This window comes from Mrakia frigida (assembly GCF_051309035.1).
Source record: "Mrakia frigida strain ATCC 22029 unplaced genomic scaffold BDY24scaffold_16, whole genome shotgun sequence".
In the NCBI taxonomy this organism is placed as follows: Eukaryota; Fungi; Basidiomycota; class Tremellomycetes; order Cystofilobasidiales; family Mrakiaceae; genus Mrakia; species Mrakia frigida.
The window spans coordinates 687,907-714,717 of record NW_027481265.1 but is presented as its reverse complement, the minus strand read 5'-3'; the positions used below and the strand labels follow the sequence as shown (position 1 = coordinate 714,717).

The following is a 26,811-nucleotide window of genomic DNA, read 5'->3' as shown; positions in this document are numbered from 1 at the left end:
GCCTCGTAGCACTTGTCGACCGGGCTGTCGGTGAGGATTCGAGGCACGAATTTTTCGGGTCGAGGAGGAGGGGGAGGAGGAGGGGAAGGAACGAAGTTGAGGGTTGAGCAGTCGAGAGTGAGGAGGAGAGGGCAGTGGTCGGAATGGATGTGATCCGGGGAGACCGAGAAGTGAAGGACTTTTGGGACGAGGGAAGAGGAGGTGATGGCGTAGTCGATAACGGAGTTTCCTTTGTGACTGTAGGCTGTGAGGAGACCGACGTCCTTGTCCTCTCCCGCTGCTCCGTTGAGGATTACGAGATCGAGTTCGTTGCAGGCTGCGACGACCTCCCTTCCCTGCCGGTTTGGGGCTTTCCTGTCGAGGGAGGCTCTGGGAGGGTGGTTCCGACGAGCTATGAGCTCTCCGGTTCGAACGTTGAGGTCTCCCATGACGAGGATGGGTTCGGGGGAGGAGGAGAGGAGGTGGAGGACGTTGGTGAAGGCGAGAACGGGGTCGAGCCCGAGGCGCTGGGTTCGGTGTGAGGAGGAGGGAGGGAGGTAGGGAGCCACGATTCGGAGGTCTCCGAGACAAAGAACGAGGATGTCTTCGGAGGAGGAGGGGTCGATGGTGACGGGAAGGGTGTTTCGATGGTAGGCGGCGATGCCGCCTCCTTTGGGGGCTTGGGCTGAGTTGGGGTTGGGAGGTCGGAAGTGGTTGATGAGAGTGAAGTTGGGGATGGGTGGGAGTCGCTGGTCGTTGGGAGTGAGCCAGGATTCGGAGAAGAGGAGGAGGTCGTAGTTGAGGGCGAGGGTTTGGAGGTAGGGGAGGAAGGCGCGTGATTTGAGTTTCTTAACGAGGGAGCCGTTGATGTTCTGGCTGAGGATTCGGAGGTGAGGACCTACTCCAATATCCCTCTCGTCGATGCTGAGATGGTTGAGGGTTCAAGGGAGGCGATGCCTCTCCTCTGTACCGTCCTGATGCGTCTCGACGACCTCGTCTCCGTGCACTCGAGCCTGTCCTCCTCCTTCGATGATCTCCTTCCTCTTGGCGAAGAGGCGTCGTCGGTGAGCGTACTGAGAGGGTGTTTCGTCGTATCTGCAGAAAAGACGAGCTGCTGGGTCGGGGTTCGACTTGTTGACCTCGAGGGCCTTGTGCTTCGAGAAGGAGTTGGCGAAGGTGTAGATGATGAGAGGCGAGGTTGGGTTGTGGGATCGTCTGACGGCTTTGATGGGGATGGGGGCGTTGGGTAGCTTCTCGGTGTAGATAGTGATGAGTTCTTCTGGAGTCGAGGTGGGAGTGGAGACGAGGTTGAAGACGACGATGTTGTTGACCCTTCCTTCTCGATCCGCCAACTCGGTGGGACTAGCGACCTGGGTGACCTTCTGCCTCTCCCTCATGATCTCCATCTCCAGCGTCGCAGCTTCAGCTCTATACTTCGCCTCCTGAGCGAGCTTGTCTGAGGCCTCCTTCGCTTTCCTCTCGAGCTCGAGCTTCTCCTCCAGCTCCCTTCTCTCCCTTTCCGCCTTCTGGGACTCCAGCCTCCTCTCCTCAGCTCGGAGCTTCTCTAGGTCAGCAGCTTCACGAGAGCGCCCCGTAGTAGCAAGGGAAGCGAGCTCCGTAAGAGTCGCTACCTCCATCTCGAGGCGTTCGATTTGGGCGGCTTGGACTCGAATCGTTTGCTGGAGTTTTAGGACGGCGGCGGCGTTGAGAGTAGATGATGTTTTGGTCTTAGCTGGCTTCTCCTTGGGGTTTACTCCTGGATCCGAGCCTGGGACTGTTCGAGGAGGGGAGGGGACGGCTGCTTTGGGAGCGGCTGGCGCTTCCCTGAAGGTCATGGACGCGGTTCCTCCGTTCTCGGTGGATCCGCTGGCGACCATGGTTCCGTTGAGATGGCTGGAGTTGAGATGGAGATCGCTCCCGTTGATGACTCCTGGCTTGGTGATGGGAGGAGGTTGGAGGGAGGGAGGAGGGAGGGAGGGGAGGGGGGAGGGAGGAAGGAAGGAAGGCGGCGAGCTCGACGTTGTTGTTTTCTTCGTTGTTGACGCTCTAGGGGGTTGAGATCGGGATCTAGCGTTGAGAGTGGTGACCTTCGCTTGGGTGCTGGCCGTAGGGGCTCCGACAGCCATTCTTGAGGAAGATTTTCGGTTTCTTCGATGGGGTTGCAATGCGGTGGTGTAGTTGTGGGGAGCTTGAAAGGGAGGGAGGGAGTTTGGTCAGCTCGAGCTCGTTTCTCTCCCTTTTTGTGTTTGGTGAAGGGAGGAGGGGGACGTACCGAGGTTGTATGGAGTTTTCTGGAAGCCCTGAGCTTGATGGTGATGCTCGACTGTGAGAACGAGTGCGAAAGACAGGTCTTCTCAGCTTCTTGAGAAAGCAAAGGAAGGAAGGGGAAACGTTGAGCTCACCTTCCTTGTTCTCCTTCTTCTTCCTCCCGCTCCCCTTCATTCTCCCCCTCAACTCCACCACTACCCACAGCCCCACCCGGAGCCTCAGCCAACTCCTTCTCTCCCAGATCCACCGCTTCACCTCCCTGAGATGTCTCCCTCTCCACTCTTCCCTCCAGCTCCATCACCTCCAGGCCGTTGACCCCTCCTTCTCCTCCCTCTTCTTCCACCGCCCGATCCTCCTTCTCATCCCTCCACTCCTCGACGTCCATATCGTCGTTGTACGGTCTACCGTCCCAAGCCAAATCTCAGAATGGAGTCAGTTCTTCCTTCGAACCATCTTCTCTTCCTTCTCCGAGCTGAACCGACCCCAATCCCTCCCTCCTCTTGCTCTCCTCCTCTCACCTCTCCGCTTGGAAAGAAGAACTCACTGTTGACTCATCTCCATCGAGGGAGGAAGATTGCAGAGAGCTGTGCTCCTCGAGCGGGAAAAGGAAGAAGTGTGGAGGGGAGGCGAGACGGTGGTTTAGGATCGAAGGGAGGAGCTCAGGGAAGGGGGATCAGGGGGAAGGCCGGCCTGGATTTTGCCTCCGCTTTGGTGGACGCGTCGATAAAAAAATTCACGCCAACTTTTCTTAAAGGACCGAGGGAGAGCATAGAACAAGAGCGTGGAAGAAAAAAAGCACCAGGCTGTTATTCAATCGCACCGCCAACTCAAACTCGTACACAAAAAGAGACGAAGACGCCAAAAAAAACGAGAAACGAAACGAAAACAGAGACCTGCGAAGGGAAGAAAGCGTACTAGGGTTGAAGTGAAATGCATGGGGTGGGAAGGGAAGAGTTGAAGAGGGGGAAGCATGGGGGGTTGAAAACAAAGACGACGAGAGGGAGGAGAAACGAGAACGAAAACAGAGAGAGAGACGCACAGAACGAGAGGAAATTATGCAGGATGGAGAAAGAGAAAGCAGTCCAGTGATACGTATGTAAGAGTGAGAAGGAAACCGAGGGAAAGGGGCATAAGGCAATTAGGACGGGAAACCAAAGACGAACCCAACGACGCGTCGTCCCGATCTACTTCATCTCCCTCGTATCGAGCACGAACCCTCTCGCGTTGAACTCCGTCACCACGCAAGTGGGTGTACTAGGCGTAGGCATCATCCCTCCTCCTCCGTTGACGCTGCTTCTCCTCGACGACGTCGCAGACCCTCCCGACGTGACGGACGAGATCGAAGGGGTTCGACTGTGTCTTCCTCCTCCTCCGCCGAAGACGAACCCTCCCAGGACTCCTGCCGAGGGTGCTCGAGTGCGTTTGGGAGGGGAGAAGGAGGGCCCTGCTGCTGATGGTGCTGGTGGGAGAGGATCCGAGGGACTGGGACTGGCAGCAGAGGAAAAGAGGGACTTGACGTCGAGGGAGAAGGTCTTGCGGTGTAAATCCTTCCGCTGTTTTGGCGAGTGCCGAGAACCGAACCCTCCACCTCCCAGTCCTCCTCCGAGACTTCCAAAGACGTGAGCGAGAGGTGTGTCGTCAGGGAGGAGCGCTGTGGTGGGTGAAATGATGGGTGGGATCATGGATCTCAAGCGTTGAACACCTGTGGGAGTCCTTTCCGTGATAGGAGAGGTCGACGCGAGTTGGTAACCGAACGACGACGACGACGACGACGAGGCGAACGTCTGGTGGGTTGGAGCTGGGGAGGAGAGGAAGATGGAAGTCGAGTGGGCCATCGTCGGTGTCGAGGGATCCATGGACCGATTCGGCGAAGGAGGGAAAAACAGCAGCTGCTGCAGGGACCGAGGTTCGTTGTTGCTCGAAAGGATGGGAGGTGGACGAGGGAAAGAGGTGAGGGAAGACCTCCGAGACGACGAAGCCATCGAGGACGGAGTTTCGGATCGAGTGGGGGGTTGATCGAAGGTGGCGGAGGTGAAACTGGAGATAAGAGGACTGGAGGGAGCGATCTCGTCGAGGGAGGAGAGCGACGCTCGTTGAGCGTGATTTTGGTAGCTCTTCGACCGAGGGAGGAGAGAGATCCGTGGAGTAGGTGGATCCATGACGGCTGCCGATCCGGATGGGTTGGAAGAGGAAGGATCCGTGATGGTTGTCGGCGAAGAGGGGAGTGGGTCCAGCGAAGGGACGAAGGAGAGGGTGGAAGATCGTTTCCGTTCTGCGCGTCCTCCGAAGGGAGGGGCCGAGAGCTTCGTTGACTTCTGCGAGACTCCAGCGACCTCCATATCCTCGGTTGATTGAGCTCCGTTGGTTTCCTCGACGATCCCTTCGACCATCATCGCGTCGGATTCCGAATGCTCGACCCCGGAAAGAGGAGGAGGTGTCCTCGTCTCGCTGCTCTCGCTTCCCTCCTCTTCCCCAGCCTCGTCCTCCTCCTCCTCGAGCGTGATCTCACTGGCAAGCGAGCTCCCACTGATCCTCCTCTTGATCCCAAAAGGCTTCCTCCCTCCAGTCGAAACCGAAGCTGGTCCAGGTCCTCCTCCCGACGACGACGACGAGAGTGTCGACGAGGCCGAAGTCGTTCTCGACCTCTTCATCCGCTCCTCCATATCCCGATCCAACTCCTCGGCTTCCTCGAGAGCTTCAAGCTCGGCTCTTCGACGCGACCAGTCCTCCTCGGATTCGACTTCGGTGGAGAAACCTCGATGCATCGGCGTCGAGACTGAGGATCCATCGGACGAGTTGTTGGACGAGGAGATGATCTGAGGAAGGTGAGAGGTCTGAGCGGCGAGAAGGCGTTCCCATTCGAGGAGTTGGTAGATGAGGCTAGAAATAGAAGGCGTAGATGATTCAGCGAAAGGAGACGAAGAGAAGAGAGGGACGACGGAACGAAACTCACGAGACGTTGGGCCCGATCCAAGGGCTCTTCTTCTTCACAAACTCATAGGCATCGTGCATCCCTCGAACCTCTCCGAGCTCGTCGACCATGTTTCCCTCAGCCGCCAGTCTCATTACAATGGCGATCACAAGGGTCGCACTCCTCGAGATCCCACATTGGCAGCTACAGCGACGAACAAAACAACGAGGTCAGCGTGCTTTTTCGAAGAAGATGAGACGAAGTAGGAGCGCAAGAAAAGCAGATAACTCAAACTCACTGCACCAAAACCCCCTCCCCTCTCACCAACCCCTCCCCAACCCACTCCCCAGCCCTCGTAAACCCACTCTCTCCCCCCTCCCCACCACTAACCAGATCCGCCTGCCCGTGACTCCAAGGAAGATGGAGATACTCCATCTTCCTCCCGTTCGGCAACGTATACGTCTTCTCCTGAACCTTCCCTCCCGCCGCTCCTCCAACTCCTCCCGCCGACGCGACTCTCAAGTTCGGGGTCGAAACGGCTGCTCTCAACTGATTCAACGCCTGATCCTCCTCAGCCGTTCCGTACTCGTCTCCGGCACCAACGAGTTCCTTCGCAACGTTGACGACTCGGCCGATGTTGAACTTGGAGGACGTGAGGGTGGGCCAATCTCGAGCGTTCTCCTCCGATCCGATGAAGAGACCTGGGAGGATCTCGATGGGTCCGTCGGCGTAGGGTCGGTTGGCTGGGTTGGAGGAGGAAGCGTGGTCCGAAGGGTCTCGTTCGTTGGTTGGGAGGAGAGCGAGGAGGTTGGGACGTTGACCTGGAGGGTTCTGTTGGGAGGAGGAGGAGGAGTAGGACGAGGAAGGTGGACCTTGAGGGAACGAGGTTTGGAAGTGGGCTGAGGAAGAGGGAGTTTGAGGTGGGATGGAGGTGTGAGGAGGTCGCATGTTGAATCTCGCTCCTCCGGTACTCATTGTCGAAGGACCAGGAGACGAAGGAGCGCCGCTCTCGGACGAGGAGGATCCTGGCGAGGCTGATCCGAATCCGAGCGAGAGGGAAAGGTTTTTGGCGTTCCTCTTCCCTTTCCCAATCGACGACGGCGGAGGAGGAGCTGTTGCCCATGATTCCGAAGGAGTGAGAGCCGCGGTTGAAGCTTGACGAAGGTTGGGAGCCGAAGGGGAGATGTGAAGGTTGGGTCGATTGACGGAGAGGGAGGTGGACGAGTTCGAGAAGTTGAGGGCGAGAGGAGAAGGTTTGACACGCACGGAGGAAGAGAGAGGTTTGGGAGGGAGAGAGAGGAGGCTCCTAGGTGGGTTGGACGACGTTGCTGAGGAACTGGAAGATGCTGGGGAGGTGGAGATGAATTCTCCTTCGGGGAGGAGGAGAAGAGGGATCGACGCGTTCGGAGGAGATGGAGTGAGGTCGAGTTGGGAGGTAGGAGCCGAATCCGGATGGGTTGGTGAAGCCGAGAAGAGTGATAGGGCTGATGGGCGAGCTTTGAGTCCTCGTTTTGATGGCGAAGGTGCAGGTGAGAGCTTCGTGACGGAGGGAGGCGGGAAAACCGACGCGGAGAGGGTCGTGGGAAGGTCGACATCCATGTCTGCTGCTGCTGAAGGAGAGGACGCAAAGCTGCATGAGAATGTGACTTTGCAAAAAGCTGACACGTGTCAGAGAGGTAAGAGATTGAAAAAGGACTCACCCAGCACAATGGCCTCAGCCTTCTCATCCCTCTCTCCTCGACCCTCGTCGTCTCCCTTCCCGAACATCTTCCCTGCGTCCTCCGCCGATCCATCGAGCTCCAAAGCCGAAGGAGGTCCCAACGAGGCTGATCCGACGGGTAGAAGAAGAGTCTTCGGTACGACGAAGCTTTTGACGTTGCTGGAGCCCTCGGAGTCTGGAGGAGAGACGACGTTGGTTTCAGGTGCGATGGAGGAAGAGCTGGCGAGATTCAGAGCCATAGGACGAGCTCGGGAGTTGCCGGCCTTTTTACTCGGAGGAAGGGCGAGGATAGTAGAGGGTGATTGGGGTGGTAGGGGAAGGTTGGTGGAGGAAGGGAAATCGACGTCCATAGCTACCGAGAGAGAGAGAGGAGAAGGAAGGAGGGCGAAAGTGTGAGCTCGCAGGCTCGTTCCCTTCCATGCTCACTCGCTCCAGCATCCTCCTGAAGGTATGATCGAGAAGGAGAAGGTTGAAGAGACTCACGAGACTTGATCTCCTCAACATCGTGAGCGTTTCCAGCAACGCTCGTCGAACCAGTCGACGAGGAGGCAGAGGACAACCTCCGTCGTGAGCTCCCGTTGGATCCCTGGAGAGCGAGAGCTGATGGACGTTTCCTGAGCGACAAGTTGCCCTTGGAAGCTGGAGCTAAGGATGAAAGAGGGACTACTGAAGGTTCGAGGTCCATAGCTGAGGTTGAGACGAACGGGATCAATGCAAAGAGAGGAGGAGGGAAGAGTCGATCAGGATACGTCCTTCCCTCCCCTCTTCCTCCCTCCCCAGCCCTCGAATGAAAGGGAACCTTGTGACGAGCAGATGAAAAAACTCACTCTTGAGAGATACATCGAAAGATCCTTGTACTCCTGAAGCAGTCGACTCCTCGTACAGAGAGGGTGTTCCTTCGCTTGCTCCTCCAGAACTGGCTGAGCTCTCCCCTCCCAGAGAGACCCGTCGTTCTCGATCGACGAGGGCGAACGGTGCTCGTCCTTCTAACGCTGAATCCATGGGCCTCGAAGGAACTGATCAAAGTTTTCCACCGGGGAGAGACTGAGAGGAGGAGAGTTGGGAGGGGGGAGGGTGCCGAAGGGAAGGAAGGAAGGACGGAGGAGGAGAGAGGGAGGAGGAGGGTTGTTTCAACCTGAGCTGAGGAAGGAGGAGGAGGGAAGGAGAGAGCTGAGGGAAGAAAGGTCGAGTCAGCGTCGAGTTGGTCGGTAGTTCTCTGTATCCAAGCACGCGATTCGGAGAGCTCACTTTATGAGGAGTTGAGGGAAGGAAAGGGAGAGGGGAGGAGGGGAAGGGAAACCGTTGGGAGAGAAAGGAGGAAGGAGGTGTGTTTGACCTTCTCTCTTGAAACAGGGGTAGCGAGGCGTAGTTTGTTTGAGCAACAGTCGAGGGCAGATTTTTTTCTCCTATTCCTGTGAGACCCAATGATGTCGGTGAAGATCTTCAAGATTTTATACCTCTCAGTTCGCGGGAGAAGCTTTTCCACAGCTGCACGAAGCCTGATTCTCGAAAACTCAACGCCTTCCGAACCCAACCCGAGTCGAGAGAAGTCGTTAATCGATGCATACAGAGCTAGATAGGTGTGTAGGTCGTTAATTCGTAAGAAAGGTGGGTGAGAGTCTACAAAGGCTAAAGGTACAAAAAGACGGGGGAAGTGGGTCGGAAAGGGAAAACGAAGTCGCGTCGTTTCATTCCTCCTTCTTTCCGTCCAAGCTGGCGGTCTCTGCCTGAGCGACGACTGGAGACCGACTCGAGTGGAAAATTCCCTGAGTAGCGGCAAGCTTGGCGAAGCGGGAGTGGGGGTCGGCGAGGAGGGTTTGAGGAGCGTCGAACTCTGCGACTTTCCCGTCGTCGAGCAGGAGGATCTGTGGGAAGAAGAAGAGACACGATCAGCATGTGGAGATTATTTAGAGAGAGAGGAAGACACGTACAAGGTCGTAGTCGATAATGGTAGCTGGAGGAAGCTCGTCAGTTCGTTGGGATCGAGTAGACGACGCGTCTCGAAAAGAAAGGACGAACAGATTCGATGAGCGATAGCGAGAACCGTCTGATCCTTCATCTCAGCGATGACCTTCTTGATCATCTGATCGGTTAGATGGTCCATACTGTGGCGAAGACGGAAAAGGAGTCAGAGGAACTCAAAAGGCGATGAAAGAGACTGAAACGCCAACTCACCTGCTCGTCGACTCGTCGAGAACAACGATTTGACGCTTCCTCAGGATACAACGAGCGAGGCACAGAAGTTGACGTTGACCCTTTGAGAAAGATTCCTCGTCGACGATGGCGAGGGATTCGAGTTTCTCGGGCTGGAAGAGAGAACAACACGAGCAAGGAGTCAGCTTCAGCGTCGGATCTCGACGCGACTTGGTTACGATGACACTCACCAGTTCGCTGATCACGTCGGCCATTCCGACAGAGCGGAGAGCTTCCCATATCTCGTCGTCCGAGTAGCGGCCGTCCAGGTCGAGGTTGTCTCGAACAGAGAGGGTGCCGACGAGGAACGGATCTTGAGTGACGATGCTGTGGAAGAGCGAGGAGGAAGAGTGGGAGATCAGTGCCTAGTTCAAAGACGAGAACATAAGGAGAGGAAGAGCTCACCTCATTGAGTCTCGAAGCTGATGAAGAGGGAGCGTCGAGATGTCGATGCCGTCGATCAAGATCTGTCCGCTCATCAAACCGTGGTCGATGGCTCGGAAGAGGGCGAGGAGGGTCGAAGATTTGCCCGATCCAGTTCTGAAGAGACGTTAAAGAAGCCAGAGTCAGTGCGGGTCTTAGAGAGCAGCGAAGAAGAGAAACGAACCTTCCACAGATCCCGATCTTCTTCCCTCCCTCGAGCGAGAAGGAAACACTGTCGAGAGCCAGATCAAGCTCTTCCCGATATCGGATCGAGACGCCTTGAAATTCCAGAGCTCCCTTCGAAGGCCATGAGCGGTCCTTAGGCTTCTCGGACTCGTAAGACGAGGGATTGGGGTCCTCCGAAGGAAGTAAGGCAAACTCCTGAATCCTCTCGAGCGACTGAAGTTGAGAGCCGCGCAGAAAGGTCGGCTCCTTGGTTGAGACTCGAAAGAGCGAAGAAGACGGGAACTCACGACTATGGAGTTCTCAACCTCAGCGTAGGTAATCATGGTTCCCATTAACGAGGAGGAAAGTCCAGTGATTTGGGACATGGCGACTCCGAGGAGAGCAGCAGAGGTCGATGAGCGAAGACCGACTGCAAGGATGGCGAGACCGACAGCGATAGTTCCCTGAGGGACGAGGACCACAGAGAGGATCAGTCGGAAGCTCGACAGAAGAGTCAGACAACCATGAGCGAGAGACCTCACTGTGATCCACGTCAAGACCGTTCTGAGAAAGAGTTGACCTGCCTGCCTGTAGTAGAAGGGTCCTTGAGCTCGGTTGAGAGTAGCGACGTTGATATCCTCGAAGTAACGGGAGGCTCGGAAGGCTCTGATGGATGTGAGACCTCCGACTGAAGTCGAGAAGAGAGTGTAGAGCTGAGGAAAAGACGAGAGAATCGGTCAGCGTCGAACGCGTTCAGTGAGACCAGGTTGAGACTCACAGGGCTCTTCGCTCCGAGATCGAGTCGTTGAAGTTGCTGAAGTATCAATAACGAGGGATCATCAGCTCTGACGAAAAAGTAGATAGATGGAGTTCTGCTTACCTTCGACGTTGAAAGATAAAACGCGAGGATGAACCAGAAGGTTGGACCGAGGACGACGAGGGAGAGACCGAGCCAAGGTGCGGCGATAACGACGAAGATCAAGGTTGTGATGAGGGAGAGGATGCTGAGAAAGAAGGCGAGGATGCAGAGAGGGAAGATGCTGTGAGAAAGGAAGGCCAGAGTCAGCGAGCACGAAAAAGATTGGCGGAGAGGAGAAGGACGAACAAGTCTGCAGCTTGGATATCTGGAGAGAGAGACGAAGAAGGGTCAGAGAGTTGTAGAGCTCAAAAGTAATCAATCGACGTACCCTCCGAGAAACGGTTCAAGATCTGCAACAGGAGACGAGTCAGTCGCGTCGAAGTGGAAAGGAACGAAAGAACGACGACTCACCTTCCCGGGACTGTTTTTCTCTTGAAAGGAGCGAAACGAAAGCGGAGATTAGCTGATGTTTTGTCGTCCAGTTGAAGAGTTGCAACTCACGAAAGAAAGACGGAGGAGAGTTCATCAAACCGGTGAGTTCGAGAGCGTGAATGATTCTGTGAAAGAAGAAAACGTGTCAGTGAGCTCCTAGGTGGCCAGTAAAGGGTTCGTCGACGTACAAGGATCCTCGTTGAGTCAGAATGACCGTGAAGTAGTAGAACGTGACGACCTGCAGAACTCCCGTCGCAACGGCGAACGAAACGTATCCTCCCATCCAAGCTCCAAAGTTCCCCGTCGGAGCCTTCTTCGCAAAGTCTAAAGGCAAGAGGAACAAAAAGGTCGTGATCAACGTACGCTCAGCCAAAAGAGAGACTGGGTATGGACTCACGCTGAAGGAAGCCCTGAAGCCCAGCCTTTGAACGGCGGCGAGGAGGATAACGAAGACACTGAGGAGGAAGCACCCTCGAACTCCGACAGCACTGAAGAAGAACTTGAAGGCGGCAGTCTTCCTGTTCTTGTCGTTGGACCACAGGAGTTCCTCGTCGACCTCCTCGTCTTGTAGTATCGAGTCCAGCGAGTCGTCCTTCTTCGACTTCTCAGCCTCGACCCCCTGCGATCGTTTCTCGTTTCCTCTGCTGGTGCATCGCCTTCTCTGCTGGAAAGGGTTTCCGCTGTCTCGAACTTGTTCGAAGGTTCCAAACTGAGAGATCTTCCCCGAAGCCATGACGATGACCTTGTCGGCGGAGGGAAGGTGCTGGATCCCGTGAGTGATGAGGACGACGGTCTGAGAGAAAAGAGAAGACGCGTCAGATTCGGATTCGACAAGGGGAGGTCAGCAGTGTCCTGAAGCTTGAGCATACCTTTCCCTTGAGTAATCCGGCAGGTCCAAAGAGGGAAGAGAAGACTGAAGAGAAAACAAAGGAGATCAGCTTCGAGAAAAGATGGCAACTGAGAAGAGAGATGACGAGCTCACCATGAGCTTCCGTTTCTCCGTCGAGAGCCGAGAACGTATCGTCAAGGAGGATTAGATCTGCTTCAGCATAAACTGCTCGAGCGAGAGACTGCGGGAGGTAGACGAGATAAACTCAGTGGATGAAAAGGAGTCGAGTAGAGGAGCTCGTCGCACTCACAAGTCGCTGTCGCTGACCTCCGGAGAGGGTTATTCCTCGCTCTCCGAGAACGGTGTGCTCTCGATTCGGAAGCCTGTCGAGATCCTGAGTGAGACCGCAAGCTTCGATGACCCTATCGAAGGAGGCTTGATTGAAGGATTGGTCGAGAAGAACGTCTGGAACGAGGAGAAGTGAGAGCGTCAGTTCGAGTCGAGATCGGCCGAGTTCGATCGAGACTGACTGGATCGGAAGGTCCCTGGGTAGATAAAGGGTGTTTGAGTGGCGAGAGCAATCTGTGAGGAAGGAGAACCGGAGGACTAATCAGGGTCTGAACGAGCCGTAAGAAAGAGAGAGAGAGAGAGAGAGAGCTGACCTTCCTCGCCTGGACGTCCATCGACCCCTTGAGCTGAACAGTCTCTCCGAGAAGAGCCATCAGGAGAGTAGACTTCCCGCTGGCAACTGAGCCAACGATCTGATCACGAAGAAAAACGAAAGAGTCAGAATCGACCAACAGGGACGCGTCTCTCGCTCTCGTCCCGAAAACTTACCATGTGAAGCTCTCCCGAGACCAATCTCAAGTTGATGTCCTCCAAAACGACGGTCTTCTCGTCCCATCCGAACGATCCTCCGATGATCTCCGCTACGACCTCTCCATTTGGGATCTGAACGTGGGACAGCGGGAGTTCGAAAGCGGAGGAGAAACGCGATTCGGTGTTGCTGGAGGAGTCGTCCGATGCGTCGAGTTTGGAAGTTGGCGCCGGCAGAGGCTTTTCGGGGAGGACGAGGAAGCTTTGAACTGGAAAGAGAATGGTTCAGGAGGTAAGTTTGGGATCAAAAGACGACGAAAAACTAGAGAACTCACTTCGTTTCATCGAAGCCCAACCTCCGAATAAAGATGCTGCGAGAAGAAGAACAGTGTCAGTCAGTCAACTGAAAGTGAGGTCAAGAAGCGGTAGACTCACGCAAAGCTTGACCGAGCATGGAGATGGGCTCAGCGAGCAGTCCAATGATGGTTAGAATCGTAAAAATCCGAGAAATATCGAGTGGACCGAAGCCAGGGCCAAATCGAAGGACGACAGCGTAGCAGCCGATGGTAACGAGGCCTGAGAAAGTGGATCCAAGACTGGCGAGGGTGCTGGTGAGGATGAGGAGAAAGCTGCGAAGAAAGAGAAGGTCAGAGCGCGTCGTACCGAATTGGAACCAGAAGATCGAACGACGAACTAGAAGTGACGCAGAGCTACTGTCTCAGAGAGGCGAAGAACTCTGGCCTTTTCCATCAGAGGATTCTCGTAGGCGCCAAGCTTGATGGGGAGTAGTTGAGAGAACATCGAGGTCTGCGAACGAGGAGAGGTCAGAGAACTCGAACGGAGAGATTCAATCGACGAAGCTCTCGACTCACCAACAACCTGATCCTCTTGTCTACACACGACATCCAAGCTGTTTGGCTAGCTCCAACTGACTTTGCCAGCGTTCCAGTGATCGCCAGAAGAATGAACACGAAGACGAAAGGGCTGGGAGAACGAGTAAAGGACGACGCGTCAGCGAGAGACGCAGTTCAGAAGACGGATGGACTGGACAAACTCACGCAAACATGGCATAAGACGCTTGAAACCAAAGCATAGTGAATCCAAGAGCGATGGCGAGAAGAGACGCCCTGAGGGAGGTCGCGAGAGTCACCGAGTTGTCAGTTTCACATTTCTACGAAGTTCGAAGGTGCAGTTCGACTCACCACATCTCATGAACGAATTGAAGCATTACAGTGACTCTCTCAGCGTCCACGGACATGTAGGTAGTCGCAGCTCCCTGGTTGAAGAGACGAGGAAGGGATCAGCCCGCGTTCGTCGTCGTTGTCTCTTCTCCTTGTCTCATCCTCCCCTCCCCGCAACTCACCTGCCCAACCTCTCTAGCAGCAACCGAGGTCAACTTCAGAGTCTTGGTGTACCTGTCAAACCCAATACCGCACCTCGTCAGCGAACGCGTTTGAAAGAGACGCGTCGAGAAATCACTCAAATGAACTCACATCGCCCCGATCAACCCCCCTCGATACTCAACCGAGATATCAAACACCTTCTCCCAGTAGAGATACGTCGAAAGAGCGATCCCAGAGTAGATGATTACGAATCCTCCTACGAGAGCCCATCCTCGAGCCTGATCGATTCGAGGATCAGCGATGAAACGAGTAACTCCTTGCACGAGAAAGACTTGGCCTGAAAAACGTCCAGAGATCGATTCAGTCTTGTGATTCAAGCGTTGGAGGGTGGTGGAAGACGTACCGAAGGTGAAGAGGGTCAAGAAGAGCTTGGGAAGAGCAGGACCTCCGAGTTTGGCACCGAACGCGGACAGACTTGCTTTGAGGAGGAAGAACGTTGAGCTCTGGTCTCCTTTGGCTAGAGAGTTCATGAGTTTGGCTCCAGCGGGGACGGCGAGCATGTGAGGTGGGATGGATTCGAGGTCGTCTGTCGACGTGGAGGACGCGGGTCAGCGAGAGGAGAAGAGAGAACGAAGCAGGGCGAGCTTACCGAGAGTGAGACGTCTCTTGTATCCTAGGTAGAGAAGTGGAAGGAGATGAGGGAAGAAGGGTTTGAGGAGGAAGGAGGTGGTAGTTGCAAGTGGGAGGTTCTGCTCGAGAGAAAGAGAGAGGAGGAGGGGGGATCAGGACGCGTCCGTTCTTTCAAAACGAAAGAGACGAGTGCAAGATGGAACTTACGTTGTACTTTGGCTTCAACAAAAACCTCTTCGAAGTCGACTCCAAGATGAGGAGAGCGAAAAGAGACGCTACGGCGACAGCTTTGGCGGTGCAGGGTGAGGATGGGAAGTTGACGGCCTCGAGCGTCCTGAGCTCAGCTGCTCCGAAAAGTCCAAGCGAGATGGTGTAGGACGATAGCAGAGTACTTGGTGCGAGCGAGTTACGGTGCTCCAGGACCGAAAGAGGGAGGTAGACGATCTAAAAGCACGAAGCAAACGACAGGAAAGTGAGCTCGACTCAGCCGCGGCACCCTCCCTTTCTCACTTCCTCCCAAGAACTCACAGCTGCAACCAGACCCATCGCACAAGCTCCCATCGTAGTCGTAGGCATTCCCTCCGCATCTTTGTACAGCGCAATGACAGCTGCAGAGCTTCCAACGAGGAGCAGAGTGGACAGAAGCTTGAGGGCAAGGAGGAAGTCGAATCGTCGAAGAAGTCGAGACGGTTTCCGGGAGAGGAAGTAGATCCGAAGGAGGGCGAAGAGGAGGAAGAGGATGTTGGGAACGAGGGAGAGAATACTGTGAACGGAAGAAAGGAGGAAAAAAGGAAGGTGAGCTTGAGTTTGAGCTTCGGAAGCGAGAGCAAAGGAAGGAGGACAGAGGAAAGCAGCGTCGAGCTCAATCATCCCTCCCTCCGCCGTGCCTCTCCCTCTCCCTCTCCTTGCCATTCAGCGACAAAACATACCTCTGTTCGAACGTGATGGTGCTATCGCAGACGACATGAAAGTTTCGAGTCAGTTTAGATTGACCTCACCGAGCTACCGGTCACAGAAGGACAGCAAGGAAATAGTCGAGCTCACAAGTCCAGCCCTCCCTTCCGACAACTGCTTGAAGGTCCAAAGCTCCCATCGTTCCCACACAATTTTAACCCGGACGCTCCTCCTGTATCCGTATTTAAACTCATATGTCGTTTTCGATGATGAGGGTAGTGGTTGAGGTGCAGAAGGCAGCCCAAGGGCATAGAGAGAGGGTCAAGCGAGGCAGCCTCAAGCGAGAGGAGAGCCGGCGCACCATCATCAATCTTCTAAAGCGCGTTGACCTGCTCCGGAACTTTAGATTTCAATCAGCTCGGCGGGTCCCGACGGGGAAGGATTGCTGGGAGAGGCTACCGCGTTGAGTAGATGAATGGGAAGCGAGATGGACGACGGAAGGGAGGAACGTCGTCGATGAGGCGGAGGCCGTTTGCAGGCAGCCTTTTCTCGACGACGTGTTCCTTCCTTTTCGAAAATTATCTCTCTCCCTTTCCACTTCTAGCAACGAGAGAGGTAAAGAAGTCTCATGGTAATCTACCTAACCAAACAAAAGCAACGCGCCCTCCCTTCGTCTCCTCGTCTCCTCCTCTCCTCTCGTCCCTCACGCGTTCAAGCAAGGACCTAGATCCACCTCTGCACCACGACCGCTCCACCCAAACCAGCCTCCTTGATCGTCTGAGACTCGTCAGCGAGATCCTTGTTGGGGAAAGTGGTTTGAAGTGCGTAGGATCGGGTGGACGAAGGTCGGGAGCTGAGAAGAAAGAACGAACGAACGATAGAACGAGGGAGGGAGTCAGCATGGAGACAAAGGTGAAAGAAGCCGAGGGAACAAAATTGGAGGACGTGTTTTGCTGTGTGGTGGGAGATAAGGGAGGAAAAGGAAAGAGTGCGAGTCGAGACGAAACGAAACGAGACTCACGCGTTGATGAATCTTCGAACGTCTCCGATCGTGTGGGTGAAGTTGACTCGGGCAACGAGTCTGGAGAAGAAACGAAGATGCGAACAAGCCAGTCAATGTTTTGACCTTGAAATGGAAGCAGTTCACACACCCAGTTCTCGACGCGTCGTCTCGTCTCCTCCCGACGGTCTCTAAGACTTACCTCGTACCATCTCCCAATCGAATCTGCAACTGCGTCGTCGGCTCCGTCATGTCCACCTCGAACTGCAAGTTCCCACCTGCCGAGCTTCCAGTTCCAGTCGTCGAGCTCGCTTCCGTCGCGGTAGCAGCAGGGAGAGCAGGAGTCGAGGAGGCAGAGGTAGGGGAAGCGAGTCCAGGGACGGGAGCTCCAAGTCGGTTGCCTGTTGAAGAAGCAAGACAAAAGGGCAAAGAGACACGAGGAGAGGAGGGAAGAAAAGGAAGAGAAAGGTTCAGTTTCGACGCGTTTGAAAGGGCGGGATTGGACGAGTTTCGGAACGAACCAGATCCTTCCCAGGGTCCCTTGGGCTTAGGAGGAGCGGGTTTCCAATCCTCATCGAGTCTCTTGGCTACTCGAACTTCGACAGGTTGGTTGACACGGACATTGAGAAGGGAGGGAGGAGCTCGACTGCGACGCCAGACGAAAACACAAACGAAATCGATCAGTTCTCCCTCCTTTTCCTTGCTGCTTCTATGTGCACCCACCTCGACCCAAAATCTTACCCAACCTCGTCCCTCAGAAGCTAGAGTCGACTCACCCTTGGTTGATAGCTTCCAACAACTCCCTGTTCCCAGGCTGATCGTACCTCCTCAACTCCCCATCCTCAATCGAGAACCCATCTTTCCAGAACGTCAAGTGCCTAACCGCAACCTCCTCTTCCTCGTCGTCCTCCTCGTCGTCGTGCTCTCCACCTCGAGCAGGAGGAGCGTTCGGGTCGGCGATGGAAGAGGAAGGAGTGGTGTCGGATCCGAGGGTGTTTCCCGATCCCCAGGAAGGAGCTGAGGAAGACGAAGGACCAGCAGCACCGGGAGCGGTGGGAGGAGGACCAGCTCTGCGAGAGAAAGGGAGGGAGGAGGTGAGTGAGTGAGCGGAGTGAGGAGAGAGGGAGGAGAGGGCGAGGAAAGAGACGCACTCTTGAGCTTTCTTGAGGATATCAGCGACGACTCCTCGTCCTCCTCCAGCTCCGGCAGGACCTTTGTTCTTGTTGGGGTTTTGGATGTTGAGACCACTATTTCAAACCAAGGACGAAACGCCCAACGAGGTCAGCGAAAGGAAGGATCGGAGGAAGAGACGCGAGATGTGAACGCACCTTCGTTCTCCTCCAGCGTAGAGATCTTCTCCTTTCTCCTCGTCCTGACAGCAGCGAAGACGAGAGAGCGTCAGGTGAGTTCAGAGAGCGAAATAAACTCGGAAATCGGCTCACCGAGCTCTCATCATCATCTCCTCCGGGAGGTCCTCCAGCGGAAGGTCCACTCGAGTTGATGGATCCGAGAGTAGCGATCCGAGGACCGTTTCCAGTTCGTGCAGGAGTGCTGAATGAGCTCAGACCGAGACGAGATATCGATCAGCTTCAAAGCTAGGAAACAGATCGAGACGAGACGGCAAGAAGGAGGAAACGGTCGAGCTCACCTTCCCTGACCTCCTGGTCCTCCCCACTGTCCAACCCTCCCAACCCTAGCTCCACTTCCACCTCCTCCTCCCTGACCCCAGCCAGCAGGCAATGGTTCCGATGCTCCTCCTCCCATCGAGTTTCCTCCTCCTCCAGTTCGAGTAGCAGGAGTAGCGGCGGCGGGGGAAGGAGCAGAGTGGGATTGAGGAGGAGCTGAGCCTGAATCGTCCTCGTCGGCCATAAGTTGATCCTCCTCTCCAGCGTCGTCCCCGTCGTCTGCGGCAGCGAAGAAGAGTCCTACGGCAGTCTGACGAAAGAGAAAAGTTGGAAGCGAATGAGGGAGAAGAGGAAGAGGTGAGCTTTGGAGGAAGAGGAGATGACGAGCGAAGGTGATGGAAGGGGAGAAGAGAGAAGGACGAGACTTACTTCGAGGTTTCCTCCAGCTTGAGTAAGGTAGGATTGAGCTTCTTGAGGGGTGGATGAGGTCAAGCTCACGAATTGGGCAATTTCTAAAGGCAGAACGGGAGGAAGAGAGAAGGGAGGAGGAGAGAGGGAAGGTGAGGTGGAGGTGCGTCAGTGTCGATGGCTTTTCGTCCTGATCTGCAAACCTTCGCACATCTGCCGAAGGGATCGAAGGCAGGTTCAGCGTAAAGAGAAGGTAGACTCACGATCGTCCATGGTTTCGAGAGAGATGGTGGTTGAGAGGCAGCTTGAGTTCAAAGTCCTTATCGAAGGGAGGGAGGGATTCGCTGCGAGCTCGCCTTCCTCCCTCCTCCCAGCTCCTCCCTCTTTCTCCTCCTAACGACCACCATCGCAAAAGCAAACTTCGAAACAGAGACCGTACCTAGCTCTTTTCGATCTGGCTCTCAAGAGGCGAGCCTCAACGTCTCTACTCCACACGCACACTTCATCTTCTCTCCTCTCGCTCTCCCTCCCTTCCTGGTCTCCCTCCTTCCCTTCACCTCTCACTCTCACCTCCTTCTATATTGCCCACATGGTTGCCGACGGAACTGCCACCAGACGTCCTCTTCCAAGCATCCAAGAGTTCGCTCATGCATACAAGCTGGACGACGAAGGAGCTCGTTCCATCGAGGGAGCGACCGATACGTGTGCGATCAACAGAGCCCTCATGAAGAAGCACGAGACGATGGTAAGTTTCTCCAAGTATTAGCACACTTCTTCAAGTAACTTTGGCTAATTCTGAACTCCTCGTGGTAGTGGAACACGGTCGAGAGCCTCGACGAAGACGCACACACTGCCTACCTCGTTTGCTCTCCTCTCCTTTCCCCTTGACTCTACATGCTGCTCTTCCTTCCAAACTGAAATCCACTCGTTTTTGCTTTCGCTTTCATCGAATCCTAAGTCTGAATTCGCCAACTCATACCTTCCCAACCTCATCAGGGCCTACGTCCGCTTCCTACACACCCCTTGCGACTGCATGTACTCGAAGATGATCTCAAGGATCCAAGGCTTGCCTCAGTTCTCTCGCTGGATCAGGGAACACGAGGAGGGACCCAAGTTCATCGAGTTCCTCGTCAAACACGTTGACGAAAACACCTACAACTACGCGCCTGAGCAATACTCTGATCCTGTGAGTCGTCGCGTCGCGTCGCGCTCGTTTGTTTTCGACGCAAAGGTCCGCAAACTTTGACTGACCGTTGTCCACCCGCAATGCTCTCATCCTATCTCTTAATTTTAACAGCGAATCGTGCAAGCTCTCGCCAACATCCAGAGAACTCTCACACTTCTCCACTGGAGCATCGTTCACTCTCCGCCCACCCTCACTCTTTCCCTCTCCTCCGGCACGACCCCCAATCTTCGAGCACGAGCTCTCTCCCTACAAACAAGGATCTCTTCCCTCGTTTCGAAGCTCCCTGCCATCGAGCGTCTCCACCCAGACACCAAAGAGATCCAAACGACGGCAGACGTTTTGAGGAGCTTGGATGCGGACCTCTATCCTTTCCTTCGAGGACATGGCACTGCTCTTCAGGTTAAAAGATGGCATTCTCTCACCGTTTGGTGGACTTGCTCGGGCATGTTGTTGGGAGAAGAGTGCGAGGACGTCGACAGAGAGGAAATGTTTCAGTGTGCGAGGGTTCGTTCGTTTCGTCTCTTCTTCGGCTTCAGCTCTTCCTTCAGGATCCATGCTGACTCCGGCCTTTTTTTTATTACTCAACTCCTGCAGTGTAAATCAGTTCGATACTGCTCCAAGCGTACGCTTCCTCGCTCTCTCCAACGAGTTCAGTCGACGCGTCTGTTTCTCCTCTTCTCGTTTCGCTAACTCTTTCCGCCTTCTTCCTTCTCGATCTTCAGGACATCAGAAGGCAGATTGGAAGAAAGGTCACAAGCTCGTATGCTACGCTCCTACTTGGTGATCTATCGAGGTCTCCTCCTCGTTGTTCGCGTGAGTTCTGGTCGCTCTTTCTCGTTCTCTCGTTCGACCCTCGACTGATCGTTTTGCTCCCTTCTGTCCTCATATACCCGTAAGACGCTTCATCACGCTGCTTCTCTTTGATGACTTTCAGATCCTGTGGTACATCCCTAGAGCAAAAAAAAACTCGACTTCGGTCTCTTCGGGCGACGACGACCTGGAGCTTCAAAGTCCTCTGAAATCGACCTGAGAAAAACTGCTCTGAAGCGAACTGAGCCACGGATCTCCCCCAAAGCTCTCAGGCTCATCAGTTTTTCCCCTCGAACTCAGAACCTCTCTCTCTCTTCCCGAAAGAAAAGACGCCCTTTTTTTTCTGACTCGACCTTGCGAGCTTCCTCTTCCTTCCCTTTCCCCTCCAACCAAACTTCACCTCCTGCCTTCCCTTCCCGTGAGCTCTTCCTCTCTCCTTCGACCTTCAGACTGTAGCTTATCCTCTGCTCTCTTATCTCACAGGCGGTCGAGAAAATCCTACAGACGCCATGTCCTCTTCCATCTCTGACGAGACGGACGTCTTCAAAGTCTCGTTCGTTTCTTTCTTTCCCTTCCCTCTCCTCCCTCCCCCATCTCCTTTTGCCCTGAGCTCGACCCAAGCTAACCACCATCTCTCCTCACTTTAACATCCTTTATCAAGCATCCTCCACCAAGACACCATTCACTGTGGTTTCCATCTCATCCCTCACCTCGTCTCGACCGTCCTCTCCTCCCTCCCTTCCTCAGCCTACGCCATCATCACAGACACCCACGTCGGTCCCCTCTACCTCCCTGCCATCCAGAAAGCCTTCGAGAACGCCATCTCGGAATCCAGCTCCAAAGCTCGAGTGTTGACTTACCAAGTCCCTCCAGGGGAGGAGGCGAAAAGTCGAGAGGTCAAGGCTGAACTGGAGGACTGGCTGTTGGAGGAGAGGTGTACGAGGGATACGGTCGTGCTGGCCTTGGGAGGAGGAGTGATTGGAGACTTGGCTGGATTCGTGGCTGCTACTTTGTGAGTTCCATCAAAGATCGACTTTGGGAGGCGAGAGTAGAGGACGGGCAGGGGAGGGAGGGAGCAGAGGGAAGGGAAAGTCGAAGCTGACCCGGATCCCCTTCCTTTGTCCTTTCGCTTCGTCTCGTAGCATGCGAGGAATCAAGGTCGTTCAGATCCCCACCACTCTTCTCGCCATGGTCGACTCTGCCGTTGGAGGAAAGACCGCTATCGATACTCGACACGGAAAGAACCTCATCGGAGCGTTCTGGCAGCCCTCGTTCATCTTCATCGATTTGGCTTTCCTCGAGACGCTTCCCTCGAGAGAGTTTTCGAACGGAATGGCTGAGGTCGTCAAGGTGAGCTCTAGCGTCTTCGTTCTCTCGTATCGCACCACTGAAGCTGACCAACGACCTTTCACTCGCAGACCGCCGCCATCTGGAACGAGGACGACTTCTCCAAGCTCGAGTCGCGTTCAACCGAGATCATCGCCGCCGTCTCGTCTGGATCCACCACCCACAACTTTGGAGGACGAACCATCGCTACTCGAACGCCCGAGCAAACTCTCCTCCTCTCAGTCGTCTCTGGATCCATTCACGTCAAGGCTCACATCGTCACCATCGACGAACGAGAGACAGGTCTTCGAAACCTCGTCAACTTCGGACACACCATCGGACACGCTATCGAAGCCATCGTTACTCCCAAGATCCTTCACGGAGAATGCGTCGCCATCGGTATCATCCTCGAAGCCGAGGTTGCTCGACACCTCGGAGTCCTCAGTCAAGTCGCCGTCGGTCGACTGAAGCGAGCTCTCAAAGCCTACGGTCTCCCCGTCTCCGTCACCGATCCTAGGATCTCCTCCCTTCCTCAGGCCAAGCTCCTCACCGTCGACCGTCTCCTCGACATCATGCGAATCGACAAGAAGAACTCGGGGGCCGAGAAGAAGATCGTCCTCCTCAACAGGATCGGTTCGACGTGGGAGCCCAAGGCGACGGGAGTCAAGGACGAGGTCATCAGGAAGATCCTCAGCGATGCCATCCAGGTCGAGTCGGGAATCCCTTCGTTCAGTCCCGTCAAGATGGCCACTCCAGGATCCAAGAGTATCTCGAACAGAGCCCTCGTTCTCGCCGCTCTCGCCACGGGAACGTGTCGACTCGGAAACCTCCTTCACTCTGACGACACTGCCGTCATGATGGGAGCTCTCGTCGACCTCAAGGTGAGGTTCCTCGGATTCTACATCGACGAGAAACAACGCTGACTTGTTTCTTCTGCTTCCAGGGAGCTGCCTTCTCGTGGGAGGACGGAGGAGAGACGCTCGTCGTCGAAGGAGGAGGAGGATCCCTCACCTCGCCTCTCGCCGGAAAGGAGATCTACATCGGAAACGCAGGAACAGCAGCTCGCTTCCTCACCTCCGTCTGCGCCCTCGTTCGATCGGACTCTACCACCACCTCCACTCCTACCCAAACCATCCTCACTGGAAACTCCTACATGAAGCTTCGACCCATCGCTCCTCTCGTCACGGCTCTCGTCGCCAACGGAACCTCCATCTCCTACCTCGAGTCGACAGGATGCCTCCCTCTCTCCATCACCTCGGACGGATTCCGAGGAGGACACATCCAGCTTGCCGCGTCGGTCTCGTCCCAATACGTCTCGTCCATCCTTCTTTGCGCTCCCTACGCGTCGGAATCCATCGTCCTCGAACTCACCGGAGGAGCCGTCATCTCCCAGCCCTACATCGATATGACCATCTCGATGATGAAGACCTTCGGAATCTCGGTCACCAGGGACGTCGACTCGACCGGAAAGCCTCTCGACGTCTACAGGATCCCTCAAGGAGTCTACGTCAACCCTCCCACCTACAACGTCGAATCGGACGCGTCGAGTGCGACCTACCCTCTCGCTATCGCAGCCATCACCGGAACGACCTGCACCGTCTCCAACATCGGAACGTCGTCGCTTCAGGGAGACGCTGGATTCGCCAAGAACGTCCTCGAGAAGATGGGATGCTACGTCCTCCAAACCGAGAACGAGACGACCGTGACGGGTCCTCCCATCGGGGAGTTGAAGAGCCTGGGAGAGATCGACATGGAGTCGATGACGGACGCGTTCTTGACGGCTTCGGTACTCGCTGCTGTTGCTACGGGAGCTGCAAAGGTTGGAGAGGGAGAGAAGGACGTCGGAGCTGGAGTCTCGAGGATCTACGGGATTGCGAACCAGAGGGTGAAGGAGTGCAACCGAATTAAGGGGATGAGGGATCAGCTCAGTGAGTCACGGTTCTCATTTTCTTCTCGGATTGTAGTTGAAGGAAGGACGAGAGCTGATCCGTTCTGCTCGTTTTTCTCTCGAGCGCAGGGAAGTTCGGAGTCGAGACCTCGGAGTTCGACGACGGAATCGTCGTTCACGGAGTCAAGATCGAGACCCTCCTCAAGAACGTCAGCGTCCACTGCTACGACGATCACCGAGTCGCTATGGCCTTCTCCGTCCTCGCTACGGTCGCGTCCGGAACCATCATCGAGGAGAGACGATGCGTCGAGAAGACTTGGCCCAACTGGTGGGACGATCTGGAGAACAAGGTACGCCTTTTCACTGTCGTTTCGACAGATACGATACTGAGAAGAGTCCAGAAGCTGACCTTTTCCCCTTCGTTGACTCGTTCAGATCGGAATCAAGGTCCAGGGAGTCGATACCGCCGACGCGTCGACCTCGACCTCCGCTTCTCACGCCGCTGAGACCTCGGCCTCGGATCCTACCACCCACGATCCTGACGCTTCCATCTTCCTCATCGGAATGCGAGGAGCCGGAAAGACTTGGGTTGGAGAAGTCGCCGCTCGTTCGCTCGGATGGGACCTCATCGACGCCGACGTCTTCATGAGCCAGCAGCTCGGAGGAGGAGATCTTGGAGCCTTCGTCAAGGAGAACGGTTGGCCAGCCTTCCGAGTCGAGGAGACTCGAATCCTTCACCTCCTGATGGAGAAGCACGGAAAGGGACACATCATCAGTCTCGGAGGAGGAGTCGTCGAAACCCCAGCCGCGAGGGAATCCCTCCTCGAGTACGGAAGGAAGAGCGGTCCCGTCGTTCACGTCGTTCGACCAGTGGAGGAGATTATGGCCTTCCTCGATAGCTCGAACCGACCAGCGTACGGAGAACCCAACATGGACGTTTGGACTCGAAGGTCGCCTTGGTTCGCCGAGTGCTCGACTTACCAGTACTTCAACTACACCCACCTCCAGCACCGACCTACTCCTACGTCCTACCCTTCGGTCAACACCCAAACCGATCGATCGGAAGTCGGACGATTCTTCAACTTCGTCACTGGTCGAGACTTCAACCGACCTTCGAGTCTTCTCCCTCCTCGACGAACTACCTTCCTCGCTCTCACCTTCCCCGAGCTCACTCCCTGCCTCCCCTTCCTCGACACCATCACCGCTGGAGCCGACGCCATCGAGCTTCGAGTCGACCTTCTCTCGGAGGACCAGAAGCCAATTACGACGCCCAAAATCCCCTCCATCGACTACATCTCCCTCCAACTCGCTGGACTTCGTCAACACTCGTCTCTCCCCATCGTCTTCTCCATCCGAACCCACGAGCAAGGAGGCATGTTCCCCGACGACGCTCCCGAGGAGTACGCCGCTCTCTTCAAGTTCGCCGTCCGGTCGGGATGCGAGTACGTCGATCTCGAGGTCAAGGGAGACGAGTCGACCCTCTTCGAACTCGCTTCGAGCAAGGGACACTCCCAGGTCATCGCCTCGTGGCACGATTGGAGTGGAGACATGAAGTGGGATGGGAAGGCCGTCCAGGAGAAGGCTACGCTCGCTTCGAAGCTCGGAGACGTCGTCAAGATCGTCGGAAAGGCCAACACGCTCGAGGACAACTTCACCCTTCGAGCCTTCGCTGCGAAGTTCGCCACCCAGTCGGATGCTCCTCTCCTCGCCATCAACCTCGGACAAGCAGGTCAGCTCTCGAGAGTCCTCAACACCGTTCTCAGTCCCATCACCCACCCTCTCCTCCCCGTCAAGGCAGCTCCAGGTCAACTCTCGTTCGCCGAGATCCAGCAGACTCGAGCTCTCCTCGGAGAGACGGCGGCGAAGCAGTTCTACCTCTTCGGATCTCCCATCCTCGCCTCGATGTCCCCTACCCTCCACAACACCGGATACGAGCTCCTCGGACTTCCTCATCGATACTCCCTCTACGATTCCGCTACCATCACCGAGGAGACGCGTCGGATCCTCGCCTCGCCCGACTTCGGAGGAGCGAACGTCACCATCCCTCTCAAGTTGGACATCATCCCTCTCCTCGACGTCGTCTCGGATCACGCTCGAGCTCTCGGAGCCGTCAACACCATCGTCCCTACCACCCGAGCCGACGGAACACGAGAACTCCGAGGAGAGAACACGGATTGGCTCGCCATTCGAGACCTGGCGAAGTCGAAGCTCCCTTCCACGACGACCATCACATCCTCGACCACCGCTCTCGTCCTCGGAGCTGGAGGAACCTCTCGAGCAGCCGTCTACGCTCTTCACCAACTCGGAATCCAGACCATCTACCTCTTCAACCGAACCCGATCCTCCGCCGAAAAGATCATCGAGTTCTTCCCTTCAACCTACAACATCGTCCTCCTCTCCTCCCTCTCTACCTTTCCCTCCGCCCCCCCTTCCATCATCATCGGAACCATCCCAGGAGATTCAACCACCCTCGACGCTTCCCTCGCTTCCTCCTCCATCCACCTCCCTTCGGAACTCCTCTCAGCCAACGGAGGAGGAGTCGTCGTCGACATGGCGTGGAAGCCTTTCCCTACGCCTCTGCTCAAACTCGCTCAGGACAAGGAAGGATGGGAGGCCGTGCCTGGAGTGTCGGCGTTGTTGGTGCAAGGGTTCTACGGGTTCGAGTTGTGGACGGGGTTGAAGGCGCCCAAGATGGGGATTGAGAAGAAGGTGTGGGAGAAGTACCAGTCGTAGTCTAGCGGGAAGGAGGGAAAAGGGAAAAGAAAGAGGTGGGTTGAGTAGTAGTAGTAGATGTTTGGTTTTCTTTAGGTATCTTAGGTTTTCTTATATGTTTTGTTGGTTTTCTGTCGAAGGTGGTTGGTTGGCTTTGCTCTTTCTAAGGAGAGAGAAGAGAAAAAACGTCGAACGGTCTCGAAGGCGCCGTCGAGGTTGTTAATCCCAAAGGTTCCCAGACGAGACCAAACCGAATATCTAGTCTACAAGAACGATCCGAAAAACGACGACGCGTCGAAGCGAAAGCGAAACGAAACGAAGGGACCAGCCCTCACTCCGTCCTCCTTCGACCATTAAAAACAGAAAAACCATTAAGCTAAACAGCCTCCCGAGC

At 55.4% G+C, this 26,811-nt stretch overlaps 6 protein-coding genes across 6 annotated transcripts; 2 read left to right on the top strand and 4 right to left on the bottom strand.

The window, feature by feature from the left end:
* Positions 1-674: 674 nt before the first annotated feature.
* On the bottom strand, positions 675-2,513 carry BDY24DRAFT_69563 (uncharacterized protein). Its single transcript, XM_076645067.1, has 3 exons — positions 2,382-2,513; positions 2,252-2,302; positions 675-2,167 (listed from the first exon to the last, which is right to left on the bottom strand). The coding sequence occupies exons 1-3, from the start codon at positions 2,419-2,421 to the stop codon at positions 921-923; spliced, it is 1,338 nt and encodes a 445-aa protein (XP_076496607.1). The 5' UTR covers positions 2,422-2,513; the 3' UTR covers positions 675-920.
* A 553-nt stretch (positions 2,514-3,066) lies between these two features.
* On the bottom strand, positions 3,067-5,362 carry BDY24DRAFT_390207 (uncharacterized protein). The gene is made up of 2 exons (XM_076640624.1): positions 5,201-5,362; positions 3,067-5,127 (listed from the first exon to the last, which is right to left on the bottom strand). Exons 1-2 carry the CDS (start codon positions 5,311-5,313, stop codon positions 3,432-3,434), a joined length of 1,809 nt encoding a protein of 602 aa, XP_076496606.1. The 5' UTR covers positions 5,314-5,362; the 3' UTR covers positions 3,067-3,431.
* Positions 5,363-8,566: 3,204 nt separating this feature from the next.
* BDY24DRAFT_415476 (P-loop containing nucleoside triphosphate hydrolase protein) lies at positions 8,567-15,773 on the bottom strand (the record flags this gene model as incomplete). Its single annotated transcript, XM_076643452.1, has 37 exons — positions 8,567-8,743; positions 8,810-8,832; positions 8,898-8,983; positions 9,054-9,184; positions 9,263-9,398; positions 9,477-9,611; positions 9,679-9,893; positions 9,968-10,123; positions 10,202-10,372; positions 10,438-10,473; positions 10,540-10,699; positions 10,765-10,783; positions 10,847-10,868; positions 10,930-10,949; positions 11,020-11,075; positions 11,139-11,263; positions 11,348-11,743; positions 11,820-11,863; positions 11,933-12,020; positions 12,090-12,244; positions 12,310-12,361; positions 12,442-12,540; positions 12,617-12,864; positions 12,931-12,966; positions 13,031-13,224; positions 13,290-13,402; positions 13,468-13,579; positions 13,660-13,722; positions 13,798-13,871; positions 13,959-14,010; positions 14,089-14,275; positions 14,342-14,524; positions 14,588-14,687; positions 14,776-15,012; positions 15,097-15,331; positions 15,498-15,518; positions 15,613-15,773. 37 exons carry the CDS (start codon positions 15,771-15,773, stop codon positions 8,567-8,569), a joined length of 4,518 nt encoding a protein of 1,505 aa, XP_076496605.1.
* Positions 15,774-15,967: 194 nt separating this feature from the next.
* Positions 15,968-18,838, bottom strand: BDY24DRAFT_390192 (UBX domain-containing protein). The gene is made up of 11 exons (XM_076640623.1): positions 18,759-18,838; positions 18,517-18,599; positions 18,111-18,397; positions 17,905-18,013; positions 17,791-17,834; positions 17,614-17,709; positions 17,239-17,532; positions 16,984-17,108; positions 16,665-16,863; positions 16,484-16,543; positions 15,968-16,315 (listed from the first exon to the last, which is right to left on the bottom strand). The coding sequence occupies exons 1-11, from the start codon at positions 18,766-18,768 to the stop codon at positions 16,186-16,188; spliced, it is 1,437 nt and encodes a 478-aa protein (XP_076496604.1). The 5' UTR covers positions 18,769-18,838; the 3' UTR covers positions 15,968-16,185.
* A 58-nt stretch (positions 18,839-18,896) lies between these two features.
* BDY24DRAFT_390183 (zinc finger MYND domain-containing protein) lies at positions 18,897-20,895 on the top strand. Its single transcript, XM_076640622.1, has 6 exons — positions 18,897-19,240; positions 19,309-19,356; positions 19,454-19,681; positions 19,793-20,185; positions 20,276-20,303; positions 20,404-20,895. Exons 1-6 carry the CDS (start codon positions 19,085-19,087, stop codon positions 20,463-20,465), a joined length of 915 nt encoding a protein of 304 aa, XP_076496603.1. The 5' UTR covers positions 18,897-19,084; the 3' UTR covers positions 20,466-20,895.
* On the top strand, positions 20,757-26,662 carry ARO1 (pentafunctional protein ARO1p). The gene is made up of 8 exons (XM_076645066.1): positions 20,757-20,909; positions 20,975-21,044; positions 21,153-21,503; positions 21,634-21,841; positions 21,910-22,698; positions 22,761-23,745; positions 23,835-24,055; positions 24,141-26,662. Exons 2-8 carry the CDS (start codon positions 21,001-21,003, stop codon positions 26,436-26,438), a joined length of 4,896 nt encoding a protein of 1,631 aa, XP_076496602.1. The 5' UTR covers positions 20,757-20,909; positions 20,975-21,000; the 3' UTR covers positions 26,439-26,662.
* The last annotated feature ends 149 nt before the right edge of the window (positions 26,663-26,811 follow it).

What these genes read in the sequence shown, in the direction of transcription:
- BDY24DRAFT_69563 (XM_076645067.1), bottom strand. Translation starts at nt 2,421, where the DNA reads ATGAAGGGGAGCGGGAGGAAGAAGAAGGAGAACAAGGAAG. An exon ending in GAAGAAGGAGAACAAGGAAG is followed by an intron (nt 2,303 to 2,381) that starts GTGAGCTCAACG and finishes TCGTTCTCACAG; the next exon opens with TCGAGCATCACCATCAAGCT. An exon ending in GAAAACTCCATACAACCTCG is followed by an intron (nt 2,168 to 2,251) that starts GTACGTCCCCCT and finishes CTCCCTTTCAAG; the next exon opens with CTCCCCACAACTACACCACC.
- BDY24DRAFT_390207 (XM_076640624.1), bottom strand. Translation starts at nt 5,313, where the DNA reads ATGAGACTGGCGGCTGAGGGAAACATGGTCGACGAGCTCGGAGAGGTT. An exon ending in TGGATCGGGCCCAACGTCTC is followed by an intron (nt 5,128 to 5,200) that starts GTGAGTTTCGTT and finishes TTCTATTTCTAG; the next exon opens with CCTCATCTACCAACTCCTCG.
- BDY24DRAFT_390192 (XM_076640623.1), bottom strand. An exon ending in GGACCAGGAGGTCAGGGAAG is followed by an intron (nt 18,014 to 18,110) that starts GTGAGCTCGACC and finishes GAGCTCATTCAG; the next exon opens with CACTCCTGCACGAACTGGAA. An exon ending in GTTCGAAGATTCATCAACGC is followed by an intron (nt 16,316 to 16,483) that starts GTGAGTCTCGTT and finishes CTTTCTTCTCAG; the next exon opens with CTCCCGACCTTCGTCCACCC.
- BDY24DRAFT_390183 (XM_076640622.1), top strand. Translation starts at nt 19,085, where the DNA reads ATGGTTGCCGACGGAACTGCCACCAGACGTCCTCTTCCAAGCATCCAA. An exon ending in ACGCACACACTGCCTACCTC is followed by an intron (nt 19,357 to 19,453) that starts GTTTGCTCTCCT and finishes TCGAATCCTAAG; the next exon opens with TCTGAATTCGCCAACTCATA. An exon ending in CTGAGCAATACTCTGATCCT is followed by an intron (nt 19,682 to 19,792) that starts GTGAGTCGTCGC and finishes TAATTTTAACAG; the next exon opens with CGAATCGTGCAAGCTCTCGC.
- ARO1 (XM_076645066.1), top strand. Translation starts at nt 21,001, where the DNA reads ATGTCCTCTTCCATCTCTGACGAGACGGACGTCTTCAAAGTCTC. An exon ending in GGATTCGTGGCTGCTACTTT is followed by an intron (nt 21,504 to 21,633) that starts GTGAGTTCCATC and finishes TTCGTCTCGTAG; the next exon opens with CATGCGAGGAATCAAGGTCG. An exon ending in GGGGATGAGGGATCAGCTCA is followed by an intron (nt 23,746 to 23,834) that starts GTGAGTCACGGT and finishes TCTCGAGCGCAG; the next exon opens with GGAAGTTCGGAGTCGAGACC.